Genomic DNA, 15,009 nt, shown 5'->3' on the forward strand with positions numbered 1-15,009 from the left:
AGTGTGATTTCTCAAGCTTTACTGTGCACGAAGTATCACCTGGGAAGATTATTAAAAACTTCACATTCCCAGGCTCCATACTCAGAAATTCTGATGAGAAAATCCACAGTGCAGTCCACAAACCTGCACCTGAAGCAAGAACAGCAGATGTTTTAGAGGCAGGCGGTTCATAAACCACACTTTTGCAATCACTGCTCCAAAGCCTGCATGCTCTCTTTGATGAAGCTACTCTCACCAGCTTTGTGAGAAAGCAGGTATACAACGGTGTCTGCACATCAGGCTTTACAAAGAATCTTTTTGCAAAATATTGGGCAAACTTGGTCCGTGTGTGTATGAGAGGACGCTGAGCTGTAGGAGATTCCAATCTGCATAAATGTTATTTATGGATATAAATAACTTGTCTTCTTGGCGACTTCTAAAACTCCCTCTCCTCACTTTCCCTACATCATATCCCTTGAGATGCTTCCCCTGTATCCCCTTGAGATGCTTCCCCTCACGGTTTCCTCTCCAGGCCTCAAGCACAACCCTCCACCCTCACATTCCTATTTACACCACAATGCCAGTCACTGGCAGAAACAAGAGAGAGAGAGAAACAGGAAAGGAAGAAAAGAGAAATGAATTCTGAAGGAGAATGCCTCCTGAATTCTTCTAAGAGTTTTTTCTAAGAGGTTGTACATTTTCGAGTGCTTTTTAAAGGCAATATGATAATGGACAGAATTTTACTTGACAAGATTCGCATAAATATATGAGTGAAAGGGCTACAAAGGACAGTACACCCAGACACAATTCGCCAAGGAAGCCCATAGTGTTTTCTAATGAACAGCATCACGTATTCCAATGATCTTGATAGAGCAAATGTGTCCAAGTCACCCCATTAAGAACAGAAAACTCTAGCCATTGATACTCCCTTCAGGATTGGTTCCTCTACTACTGATTTCATTTTTTTTTAAATAAGGGGGAAAAAATTTTCAATGGCAGCCACCAATACAGATTCACACAGACTTGAGGAAAGTAAGGAGAGCCACAGACTAGTGATGGAGGATAGTCCATTAAGATGGCACGGTGGCATAGTAGGAGTAGTTCGACTGTCACCACTCCCTTTACCCCCCACTCACTACCCACCCCTATTCTGGAACCACATACTTCCAAAACCTAATTTTGGATTTCCAAAAATTTTAAGTATGTATATCACATTTTACTCAGCAGACCACTAAACTACATAGTAGTTGACCAAAATGTCATTTGGAGTGATTCCATAGAAAGGTGAACTATACATATACTAAAATGTAAACTTTAATTTTTCAAAGAAATTGACATGTAAATCATCAGCACTTTCCATAGGAAAGTATGACAAATTAGAGATTTCACACCCTTCTAGACTTAAATGTCTAAAATGCATATGAAATTAAAACTGGTAAGATTTCTTAAAGAATAAAATTAACAAAAATCTATCTTTAATATTAAGGCATGGGAAACTCTTTCATTGCTATCCTGCATTAAATGTGTGTCTACATAAAGTTGAGTTTTATTAAGTGTTATCAATTCTACATTCACCCTACTATACTTACTATAGTCTACTTTGTTAACAAGCTAAAGATTTCTCTATCTTATTTGTATTTATATTTTCTAAAGGTGAATTATAAAAACATGTATTATAAAAGCATGAATATCAACAGATTTATCCTAAAAACTAGAAAAATTTCAACATATAAAATAAAGCTGCAAGACCACAAAAGCTAATTAAAAGTATGCATACTTTGAAACATTACCCAATCCCTAATAAGTTTACCAGTGTCATTTACATAAGATGGTTTCAGACCATTAATACATTAGATACAGCAATTCACGAACCTCCAAATGGTAAAAAGCCTGAGATCATTCACTCCTTTTTCTCTTTAAGCACACTAAGAAACCAGTGCTGCTTATAATCGCAAACTGTAAAAAGTTAATTCAGTAAAGTTACTAGATCTTGTCTTTCTAAAGAAATTTTCCAGATAGGGAATATTTATTAAAAGAGTTAAAAACTATCAGTTAAAACCTTTTAAGAATACATACTTCTGAATCAGTTCAAAAAACTGCCTTCCTGAAACTGCACAAACCTAAAATAACTTCTGCTTCATGCAGAGCTCAGATGCAGCGCGTGGGTGTTCTGTCATGTGGTAACAAGCTGTTCTGGTGCAAGACAAAAAATTCGACTTAACTCTGAGAACAGCTTTAGTTATGTTAACTCTTCACTGTGTTGTGATATAAATATGGAATCATTCATTTTAGATGGAAACTGACAAGAGACTAACATATGCTGACTTGCAGGGCATATGTTTTTTGAGAGTAAGTCGTGTAGGGTCAGTAAATAACTGCACTTTAGCAAGAACACACTTCAGTGTACACAAACCTCACACAGACACTCCTGCCCAACCCTTTCCACGCAGTCTACTATGTGTCTCTCTGCCAGCGAGGAAGGAGGCAAAGGTAAGGAGAAGTATAACCAGGGCGCAGAACTGATCTGCCTGCTCATCAGCAGCAGCAGCAAACGCTCTCAGAAAAGTTTGGTTTTTTGCTTTAGGAACAAAGAGTAAGGAGAAGGCTGTTTTTTCAGGAAGCAGTAAGGCACTGGGTTCCAGAATCACATAGACTGGGTTTGGCTCACAGCTGCACAACCTACCAGCTATGAGACCTGCACTTTACTCAATCCTTCTGAGCCTCACTTTCCCAGGTAATTTAGGTAAAACCTTCAGTGCAAGGCCTCGCTCACTGTAAATAATCCATACATATAAATGTTCATCAGGAAATTAAAAAGAAGAGAAGCCCAGGCTGAAAGTGGGAAGCTGTGGCATGGAAGGAGTTGCAAGGGTAGCAGATTCTGGAACTCAAGGGAGAAAAGCACAAGCGGCATGAAGGCATGAAGTTTAGCAGCTGAGACAACTCCCCAAGGGCAGCGGGGCAGGACCCTCTGGCTGCCACAGCTCCGCAGACCAGTGACCACCGCTGTGCCTCATTTCTCAACCCTTCACCCCTACTTCCTGCTCCTACCTTCAACTCCTGCCCTAACACCAGCCCCAGTCACGCTCTGAAGACGGGAATGCCTCCTCCCGTGACCCAGGCAGGTGGCAGGAAGCCTCTTAATCTACTCTGGAAGGAGAAAACATCCTCGAGGCAGACCTCTATGTGCATTTTCCCCTAGAAAGACTGTAAGCAGTGGTTAAAATCTACAATATTATTATACCCTTATTAGGTATATAATGGGTTAGAAAGGCATTAATGAGCTGATTTTAAGGGTCAACAGTCACCATGTACAAGAAAATGTATTTACTTTATAAACACCTGTCTTTTAAAGAAACTTTGAATACACAACCTATTGGTAAGCTGGGCATTCAGTAGGTGTATTTCCAAAATGTAAAGATCACTTCCAGATACTAAACATTTTTCACAAAAAATATAAATACTTACTGTAATTTTTATAGCTTTGTTCAACACATTTACCCATTCTACTAGGTCCTGCTGATCATTGGCTTGTAGGAAATATTTCCTCATCCCTGCATTCATAACTGTTGAGAGAAAAAATAAACTACAAAACACGAAATTTTGCACTTGTTACCTCTAAATTTATGTTGCAGCTAGCTTCAATATTGTGACTCCCTTGGATGTGACAATATGTTAGATCATATAAAATACTGCTTTCATCACTCATTAACATAGGGAAAACTCTTATTTCTAAGGGCCATGTTTTTAATTAAATGGAAATACCACAACATATTTAGCCAATCCCCTAATGGTGGACATTTAGCTTATTCCCAATTTTTGAAATTTAAAATATCTCAATGAAACATCACGTGCATATATTTCTCCATATTTGGGCTAGCATTTCTATAGGATAAACTTCTTAAGAGACTTGTTGGGTCAAAGGGAATTCACATTTAAAATTTTTACAGATACTGGCGAATTGTCTTCCCAAAAGGTTGAATCCATCTTCATCCCTACCAATAGCATATGCAAAGTCCTATTGTGTCTAATACCCCACACCACTCCTGGTTATTAGCACCTGTGATCGTCAGCCACCTCTTGTTTTCAGCCCCAAGGTTCTGTGACACTGGGCTGGGAGTCTGCAAACAATATTTCCTGGACTTCCTTGCCAGCTCAGGTCATATTCTGCCAACGGGAGGTACTGATGGGAGACTGGAAGGTGGGAGGGAGACAGGGAGAGGGGACTCTCCTGCAGATTCCTGCTCTTGCTCACCTCCCTCCAGCAGCAGCAGCAGCAGTGCACAACCAGCTCCTGCTCCAGGCTCTCCTGCCTCTCCCTAGATGGCCCTGCAGTCCCCTCAGATACCAATCACTAGCTTCATGGTGGCCTCTTCTCCAAAGACCTAGGTTCTGGCAACACCATCTCTTCCCTGTGTCTGTCCAGCCCTGGCAGTGGCAGCTATTCTTGCAGTTTTTAATTTCTGCCTTACTTCAGCATTCCCTTTGTGGTTTTCAGCCTTCCAACAACTGGGTAACCAATCCCTGTAACAAATCCCCTCGTTGAAATACCTCATGTGTTATGTTTTCCTGACTGTGACAACCTAACTGGTGAATAATTATACCATGTTTAAATCTGAATTTGATTACTGAGGCAAATTAATATTGTATGTTTAGTGGTCATCTGTATCTGTTTTGTGAACCGTTTATTTTCTTTACCCATATTTCTTCTGAGTTGTTTATTTATTATTATTTTTGTGTGTGTGTGAGGAAGATTGTCCCTGAGCTAAAATCTGTGCCCATCTTCCTCTATTTTGTATGTGGGATGCCACCTCAACATGGGTTGATGAGTGGTGCACAGGTCCATACCCAGGATCCAAACCCACGAATCCCAGGCCACTGAAGCAGAGTACACGAACTTAACCACCACACCACCAGGCCAGCCCCATGTTTATTTCTCTCTCTTTTTTTTTTAAGATTTTATTTTTCCTTCTCCCCTAAGCCCCCTGGTACATAGTTGTATATCTTTAGTTGTGGGCCCTTCCAGCGTTGGCATGTGGGATGGCACCCCAGCACGGCCCAACGAGCAGTGCCATGTCTGCGCCCAGGATCTGAACCAGGAAAACCCCGGGCCGCTGAAGCAGAACGCGTGAACCCAACCACTCAGCCATGGGGCCAGCCCCTATTTTGTACTGATTTATAGGAACTTTTATATTAATCCTTTCTGTTTGATTTCAAGTACTTTTCTCAGTCTGTCATTTGTCTTTTCACTTTGTTCATGGTATTTTTAACCAAACAGAAATATTTTATCTTTTCCTTTTCCTTTAATGACTCTAGCTTTCATATTGTATTAGAAAACCTCTCCAACTCAAAATTATAAAAATAAATATCTTTATTTTTCTAGCACTTATGTATTTTCTTTGTATTTAAAATCTTAATAGATTTGGAACTTTTCGTGCAATTTAATTTATATATACCCCTTTAGTGAATATTTATTTGTATAAAGCAAAGCACACCTGCACATACAGCTGTCTACAGACTTCCATAGTCAACTCAAATTAAAACTTATTAATTGGGGGGGCTGGCCCCGTGGCCCAGCGGTTGAGTTCGCGCGCTCCGCTGCAGGCGGCCCAGTGTTTCGTTGGTTCGAATCCTGGGCGCGGACATGACACTGCTCATCAAACCACGCTGAGGCAGCATCCCACATGCCACAACTAGAAGGACCCACAACAAAGAATATACAACTATGTACCGGGGGACTTTGGGGAGAAAAAGGAAAAAATTTAAAAAAAAATCTTTAAAAAAAAAAAAAAAAAACTTATTAATTGGGGCCAGTCTGGTGGCACAGCGATTAAGTCCGCATGTTCTGCTTCTTGGTGGCCCGCGGTTCACCGGTTCGGATCCCAGATGTGGACATGGTAGCACTTGGCAAAGAGCTGTGGTAGGCGTCCCACATATAAAACAGAGAAAGATGGGCATGGATGTTAGCTCAGGGTCAGTCTTCCTCCGCAAAAAGAGGAAGATTGGCAGTAGTTAGCTCAGGGCTGATCTTCCTCAAAAACAAACAAACAAACAAACAAACAAACACCTTATTAATTATAGGGGTTGGCCCAGTGGTGTAGTGGTTAAGTTCACACGCTCTGCTTCAGCAGCCCGGGGTTCACAGGTTGGATCCCTGGCATGGACCTACACTCTGCTCATCAAGCCAGTCTGTGCAGTATCCCACACATAAAATAGAGGAAGACTGGCACAGATGTTAGCTCAGCAACAATTTTCCTCAAGCAAAAAGAGGAAGATTGACAAGAGACGTTAGCCCAGGGCCAATCTCCCTGACCAAAAAAACAAAAACACAACACCACACATTAATTATACATTATGTGTACTTATTTTTAAAAACATAAACATTATTCTAGGAGCTAAGGCATCTGAAGAGCTACACTGTTGCAATTTTTGAAATACAAAAATAACTTCCCAAAGTCTCCATCAAAATTTTAAATGATATACTAGCATTCAGTTGAATATGACAAAAGGAAGGAGGAAATGAAAACCCTCAAGGAAAAAAAAGTTATTTCTCAAATGCTTAAGATTTTGAAATTGAGCCTGAGGCCAAAACACTCTAAACCAGAGCTTCATTGAATTGAGATGAGGGTCTTAGAAAGGAAGTCAAATCCTATCTTGTGAAGTGCTATACAACAACTAGGCTGGAAACTAAAGAAATTTAACACACTGCAAATCACTCTTTTATATCTTACTAGAGACTGGAGAAATTATAAATGCGATAGATATAAATTTAGATAAATTAGTAACTCACTAGGATATCATATATGTCAACATATAGCTTTGATTTTTAATTTATAACAATCAGCAAAGCATACTTTCATAATCTTTTCCCAGCTTAGTCTGAAGTTGAGCTCGCCTCACAATGGCTTCTTCCCATCAATGTTGTTTACCAATCTAAGCCTAGAACATTGAAGAGTTTAAAAATCTAAGCACTTAGTAATACACTACACCTGTTATAAAGTGCTTAATACATATATTTTTGAATGAATAACATTTATATAAGGATGTCTTTTAAAGGAAGGAACAGAGGCAAATATACCTCTAAAAAGACTCTCAATACACCTTGCACCTAAAGAAAAACTCATGTGCCTTAAGTATTGTTTCATGGCAGGAAGAGGTATAGTGATATGACGGAGGTAAAAATCAAAACCTGGAGCCGGCCAGACCTGACTAGTTCATGCACTTACTAGCAATATCATCTTGTAAAAATTAAGTAATCTCTATGAGCCCCGTTTTCCTCATCTATGAAACAGGATGCCACCCATCCCTTCCTCAAGGTGATATATGAAAAGAAACTAGCACAGTACTTGGGTCAGAACAGATAGTCTGCTTCATCTTCATCATCATCATCTGGAGATTTCCAGGTAAGAAATCATTGCAGAAAATGTAAAGCAAATTACCGAAAAGCGGTATATTAGCAACGTTGGAGGGATAGGGGACAGGGAAACAAAGAAAAAAAACTTTGAAAAAATAATAAGAAAAAAGCCTGTATGAAACCTCTAAGATGCCAAGCTTTTAAAGCCAGGGTTTCGTGGTGTATAATGAATGCAGCCAGAGGCTTGTGTTCTTGTTGCCTCTTCACTGAGTGCTTCTTTATTTCATTTCAAAACTTCCCATCAGAGTGAATACATCAAATGGATAGAACTTGAAGCACAAACATTAGCTTGACTGCAAACAAAACTCATCTCACAACCTAGGACAACTGTTTATGGTTCAAATATGGTTATGGATCGAGTGGTTCTGAGACATTTTGTCATGTTTCTCTGCCCCTTTTCTCCCGTTTTCTCTATTCCCTCTATTCTTTCTCTATCCTCTCCTTCTCTACGAGTCTGACACTGCACTTTCTTAATGGGCCTCTTTCTTATTTCTCTCCTATTATCTATCATTGTGTTCCACTTTTAAGTATTTTTGCCTTTTTCTTCTGAGTTTTGCACTGTCTCGTGTTCCTTTTCCTATTTGATAGTTCTCACTCCTCAAATGTCATGGAATCTTGGGCTATCTAGTCAAATTTAAAAACATAGCAAAGAAGTGACTGGAAGCTCTCTGGAAGGTATGTAGGGTTGCTGCACAGGGACCTCACTGAACAGCAAGCTCTTCTGGTAGGAAGGTCCGGATGTCACTACCAGTGGCTCTCTTCTCTAGGGCATTCAGATCCTTATCCCACCTCCACCTACACCTGCTGCCCAATGCTCTGGGGCTAGACACAGGGAACGGCAGCACCCCCCGTGGGCAGACTTTCATTTTCAGTTTCATTCCTCCGCTCTCCCCTTTGCTGGGACTAGCGTCTACAAGCCAGAGCCTCACGGATTCTATTTCTGGAGATACGACACATGCCATTTCTTGCTGGGATGGGGGAAGGGTGGCTGCCTGACTGAGCCAGATGGAGGTAGGGACTAGAGGTTGTTTCTTACAGAGACATTCAAACAAAGTCCCCGTTTTCGTCCCTCCTCACTGTGGCTTCCCCAAGAGTAACCAGTGCCTAAGCCTACCTAGAGCTGGAGTGGGGGCAGGACACTGAAACAGCTGACTTTTCATTGGCCTCTTCTTCTACTCTGCCAAGTTATTTACAATTCCTCCATCCACTGTAGGTTACAGATATCTGCTAGTTTCATCAAAGATGGTTTCAGTGTTTCTTGTTCTCACTGCTTTTGGAAAATCTGAGAGGAAAGAGAGGAGGCAAAGTCTCTATGGTGCCATTCTGAATGGAAGTTGTGGTTCCATTTTAGAAGCCAGTGCCTCCCTCTCTGAAGCTAAGCATTCTATGAATCTTTTCTCTACTCCCTCTGGTAGTAGAGGACCAATAAACTACTGAGACACCAACAACTCATCTTAGAGTCCAACTGAAGTCACCCACTCTAAATACCCAGTAACTGAATGTCAAATCTATTACTCTAGATTACTGTCCCTTCAAACTCTAAGTTTGAGATTTCACATTAACAAGACTTGTCAAGAGTATGTGCATACACATTCTAAAATACAAAGTTCTCTGCTACTTGACCTGCTCCCAGTAGCCTTTCATTCACAAGGCTCTGAGGCATTTTCCTATCCAGCAATCAAAATTATAAATCTGTAATGAATACATAACCTTTTTTAAGTTTCTTAGTGGTGATAAAAGCATTATAGAGGATTCTCCGAACAGCTACATTACATTCTTCTTATATCCTATTTTCTTACCTGATATACATGACTGCCGTCAGACACTGGCCCTAACACACTGCCTACAGAAGAAACCTACCCTTTGAAACAAGAGAACAAAGAATGTTACCACCAATTCTACCTCAGGAAGTATCTTGACTTTAAATGTAAAACAGTCCCTTCTGATGGCAGTTGGCCACTCTTAATTTCTGTCCCTTCCATCACTAACGTCCACTAACATACTCTGTGAGAGCATATCAAATCAATTCTCCCAGCTTCGGCTACCACCCATTATTTCAACAGTTTCCAAATTTCCCCGTCCTTGATCTTCAAGCTCCATCCAGTCCTCAATTACTGTCACCAGAACATTCCCACCTAGACGTCTCCCGTCTTCAATCTCCTTATCAAAGTTTATCCTGCCTAATCAGCTCTCCCTGAGGCCTCCTTTCTTTACTTGAAGCAAACCTGCCTCATGCCTCTCTCCTCCTTCCCACTCCTACATATCCAGTCACTAAGTCCTGCACTTTTCCTTCCAAGGTTTTTCATCCTTCCTCTTCCCCCCATTGCCACCACCCTAATTAAGGCCTTTACATAAAGAGAGTAGTTCAAAAGCCACTTAACCAATCTCCCTGCATCAAACTCTCCTATCCACACACACACAACATAACTTCCTTCACTTATGTCTACCTTCTAGCTGCTAATTTCTTACTTCTCATTTTCAAAAAGAAAACAACACTTCACTTGCCAATATATTACCCCTGACTTCCACCTGCCTTTTTGCTTTTCAGTCTCTCACCATCCCCTCCAGCTTCATTCAGTGTTCAGTTCCCTGTGCACAACACGCTCTTCTCTCCCACAGAGCATGGGAGGGGGCTGCTCCCACCTTTTCTCCCCAGTGGTAAATAACGACCAGGGTTAGCTGGCCACCAATTCAAGTGTCCTCATCCGGTGTGGCTCCCCTGACTCCCAAGATCCCCAATACGGATATAAAGCTCTTCCTTGGTGCTTCCTGAATAGCTGTACATCCTTTATTTACTGATTGTGATAAACACAATGATAATTACCTGGTACTGGATCTGTCTGTGAGATTCTAAGGGCAGCAACTGCATCCTATTACTCTCATAGCCCCAGTGCCAAGCACAGTGCACAAACACTAGAATTCACTAAATGTTTGCCTAAGAAGTTAATCAGATAACCTCAACTACCCCTTCCCCCAAACTGTGAACTTCTCATTACCCAAAAGCTGAAAACCAAATCCTTTCCGTTATTTATGTATTTAACATAGAATAATAACAATGTAGAAAGTTAAAAGTTACCTGAAATCTCACTGGCGATCACTATAAATGCCCAGATAATGATTACAAACAGGCAGAGGAGATGGGAGACAGGAAAGGGGCTTCAGGGGTAGGGGAGCAGTTTTATTTCTTCACCTGGATGGCGGTTTCAAAGGAACTTGTCTTAGAATAATTTCTTAACCCATAGGTTTGTGTTGTGTGGTTTTCTATGACTGTTTTCTTTTACAACACGATGTAATTATATAGTCTAACTTAAAATAACTAATATAAAATATGGCTACTTACCAAAACAGAACTCAGCCTTTGGCCTTAGCTTAGTTGCATCGCTGACCTAAAAAGAAAAGGAGAGATGAGTCACTCACTTCTGCATATGCTACTATAACCAACCTTATACGCTGTGGAAACTTCACATGTATGATTTCCCAATAATCATACACATTCAGCACACACATCTAAAATTAAACTTTAAAGGCAACCGAAAAATAACATTAATTAAATATAGGATATGGGTCCCAAATGTAAGATGTTTAAAACAAATGATACTTCCACGTTCTCTTTGAACAGACTGTTTTTTTTCTTCAAAGGAAATGTGAAGTTGAAAGTAAACCATTGAGTTTTATGTCGCACATATACGTATTTTTAGTTTAACATAATTTTCAAAATACCCTCATGAATACTCTACAGAAACTACGAATTCTTCCAAAATTGCATATTTCTAAGTTAGCTGTGAACCATAAGAGGAAATGGGGGTGGGCAAGGGGGAGACTGTGTATTTAATAAAGTAGATTAATGCAGAAGGCATGAGTCTGCAACGAGGCAATCAAAATGGCACCGGATCTTCTCTTGTACATGAGAATACCCCGGGATGCTGGGGTCACTTTACTGCATGCAGCACATGGTTCCTTGGAGAAGGTGAAGCAACTAGCTGCACCTGGTTGCTGCTATCCCTTTAAATAATAATATCCCTTTCTTGGAAGCCCATTCAGGACTATTGCCACGCTGTTGCCCAGCGTTAGAAATTATAAGTGTAGAATCTGTTTTGTACCTTCAAAAGGAATTCTAAGTCTGGGGTTCCTGACTGATCCCAACTACAAATTCACAGCTCTGAGTCACAGGAAAATGTGTTCCAGGAATAAATTCTGGAAAAAAGCAGCATGTCTAAAGTAGAGTACAAACTGTACAATTCAAACTTGAGTAAGCTGTGAGACAGAGATGAAAGTTAAGAGAACTGCACAGAAAAGGTTATATTTTAAAAGAGGAGCAATGGAGGAGAAAGCAGCTGGCCAGTCAGCCTGCCGGCTTTACTGAGTTAATACTTTATTTTTAAAAAGACCAGGCAACCAGCAATTGAAAAGATACAGACAGAAGGGCAGTCTCTTCCTCGACTGACTAGTTCAATAAATTAGGCCTCTCCTCATCACTTCATTGAGTCAAAACCCTTGGCAGCGTATTTATACTGCAGCACATGTAGATTGCAGGCAACCAAGCAAACTGGGGGGCCCAAGTTTATTTTACACTGGAATTCCATGGTGCCTAATAAGAGTCGCTATAGAATTTAAGCTGTGAGCTACCCTGAAGCATTTATTAAATGTCTTAATTTGCCAGAACACTTGGGGTCTACTTAAACAACATTTGTCTTTTGTAAATGTACATAACACGGCTTTAACGTACAATGTTTCCCTTTAAATATGTAATCTTTATTGTCTAAGGACTAATTTTTTTTTTTTGGTAAGAATGAATAGCTCTATTGTAATACTAATAACAAACTATTTTATTTGTAAAATGTCTGTCTTTTAAACAGAGGCACACTTGTAAATTGGTCTTTTGCTGAAGATCTTTGCTGACAAATACCAATATATGCATAATAGTATGCATATGCATATTAATAATACTGTGTTGCTACTTTTCACATTATCATATCTTAAGTCATCAACAAACTTTACTACTTTGTGTAAAACACAAAAAACCCACAGGTCCTCAGTCTCTGTCTCAGTTCCCAAAACATTAAAAGAAAGTAAGTAAAAAAGCTATCTAACAATAGCAAATCTAAATTTTTTAAAAGAAAAGAAAAACAGTATTGCAAATATGCCAAAAGATCAACAAACAAGAAAACAGAAATTAATAAAGACAAAGTGAAATGAGGGAAACATCATTCTTTCATTATGAAGATGGTAATTTTCCACAAAATAAAACATAAAGCAACAAAAAGTCAAACGTAATGGGATTAAAAATTGGAAATAGTTTAAATCAATGTAACACAGACTTAGAAAAATCTTCTCCAGACTTCCCCAAGATAGAACCTGTTAACTGATTTCTCCCCTTCTAATGGTCATATACCTGATCACAAAAATTAATGTTAACTTTTGCAATTTGCCACATCCTGTAACTTAACTCCATATTCTCCCTAATTTTATCAAAGAACTTCCTAAACATAGGAATCAGTTACTGTTTTCAGCATGGTATGAACCTGAACATCATCATTAAATGACACAGAGAGGAAATCTCTCCTTGTAGTCACACTCTCATTCTAAGTTTTAATTCATGCACGAACGTAAGACAATATAGAAAGACTACCTTTGAAATGTAGGTAAGTTTAATGGCTCCAACACGTGATGATCCGGAAGGTAGGTTCTGGAAAGAAATTGTTAATATACAATTAATATGTAACATTATGAATTTATTTTATAAAGTTCTACACATACTAAAAAAAGTTAAGAAATGAATTTTTTTCTTTTTTCTTTTTCTTTTTTTTGTGAGGAACGTTGGCCCTGAGCTAACATCTGTCCGATCTTCTTCTATTTTATGTGGGATGCTGCCACAGTGTGGCTTGACGAGCAGTGCTAGGTCCACACCCAGGATCCGAACCTGTGAACCCTGGGCCACCAAAGCAGAGCGTACAAACTTAACCACTACACCACTGGGCCAGCCCCAAGAAATAAGATTAGCTATTTAATATCACATTTTATAAATCAACTTATTCAAGTATTTACCAGGTCTGAAATTAAGTTGACAACATGGATAACAAAAGTGAACTCTATTCTGCTCCACCGTAAGCATTCTACAACTAAAAGGCTATTGTTACCACTGGAGCTAAACTTATTTTCTCCTTCATGAGTTTAAAAAGCCACCAACAAGATCAGATTTTGTTCCTGAAAGCAATGGGAAAAGTATTTAAACACACAAAACAAATATAATTTTAGGAAATTGCAAAAGACTATACATATTCATTTGTTCTATTAAAATTTTTTATCAAATACAGCTCTTTAAAAAACATTGGATTTTCCCCCATTTAAATATATTAGTAGGGGCTGGCTCAGTGGCATAATGGTTAAGTTCACCCACTCCACTTCAGCAGCCCGGGGTTCACAGGTTCAGATCCCAGGTGTGGACCTAGCATCACTCATCAAACCATGCTGTGGCAGCATCCCAGATAAAATAGAGGAAGACTGGCACAGATGTTAGTTCAGTGACAATCTTCCTCAAGCAGAAAGAGGGAGATTGGTAACAGATGTTAGCTCAGGGCCAATCTTCCTCACAAAAAAAAAAGTAAATAAATAAAAATCTATTTAAAAAAATAAATAAATACATTAGTATTTATTATGCCATAATTAACCTACATTGATATCACTTTCCAAAAAAATTATTAGTTGGTACTTTTTAAACCATATGAGGGAGTTTATATATTGGCATTTTCGTACAAAATATTTTTACTTTTCCTTTAACAAGTTTGGGATGTGATTTGTGTCTTAAAAGAGCTAAGGGTAAAAAATTAAGAAGGAGGAGAATCACTCCTGGCTGAGGCTATCAGGAAAGACTGTGGAGGAATGAACAGCATTTAAGCTGGACTTTAAAGGAAAATTTTGAAACACAAACAACAGGAGAGAGAATATTCCAGGCAGAGAAAACAGATGAGCTACAGCAAGCAGAGGAGGGCGCCCAGCTCTGTACTGGAATGGGAAGGTGGCTGCGTCAGGTTGTAATATGGGGCCACACAGGATTGCAGTAGAAAATGGCTGTCTGGGAACCTGAACTGAGAACCCAAACACAGAGGAGCAAAGTAAAAAGCAAAGCAGCAAGGAGTTATACTGTCAAGAATTTGAAACCACTGTCTTGTGAGCGGTTCTGCTATCAAAATTGTGCTTTAATTAAGAGATCTTGTAATATAATAAACTGAATGGATTATAGAGGGGGTAGATGGAGGTAGGAAAACCAGATAAAAGAATATGGAAAAAACTAACAAAGAATATAAATGAAAAGACTGATAGAAGATTTCAAAAGCAAAACTACAACAATCTTGATTTTGAAAGTTTCCTCCACTGTAGATTAAGTAGAATCAACTTTGTAACTAACTTTATAATAATACACATTAAGAAAAAAATCTATGGGCTTCTTGTCAGGCATGACAAGAAGGGAGCTTTCTCAGACCTCTGTAAGCTTCTGGAAACAGTTAACCATATAGAAGCCTAGACAGTTCAGACTTAAGTTTCCCAAACATGAGCTCGTTATTATTGACAAGGACAGGGCTTTTCAAAATTTTCAATCCTCTGAACAGTGAAACTGC

General features: G+C 39.3%; 1 protein-coding gene across 12 annotated transcripts in view; it reads right to left on the reverse strand.

The window, feature by feature from the left end:
• Positions 1-15,009, reverse strand: part of PLEKHA1 (pleckstrin homology domain containing A1) — a 53,738-nt gene that overhangs the window by 22,192 nt on the left and 16,537 nt on the right. For all 12 annotated transcript variants that reach the window (XM_070481717.1, XM_014830735.3, XM_070481694.1 and 9 more), the window contains exons 3-5: positions 13,023-13,079; positions 10,734-10,779; positions 3,448-3,545 (exon numbers count right to left, since the gene is read on the reverse strand). In XM_070481717.1, coding sequence (XP_070337818.1) covers positions 3,448-3,545; positions 10,734-10,779; positions 13,023-13,079 — 201 coding nt within the window. The remainder of the gene's footprint in view (positions 1-3,447; positions 3,546-10,733; positions 10,780-13,022; positions 13,080-15,009) is intronic.

This window comes from Equus asinus, chromosome 2, assembly GCF_041296235.1.
Source record: "Equus asinus isolate D_3611 breed Donkey chromosome 2, EquAss-T2T_v2, whole genome shotgun sequence".
NCBI classification, from domain to species: domain Eukaryota; kingdom Metazoa; phylum Chordata; class Mammalia; order Perissodactyla; family Equidae; genus Equus; species Equus asinus.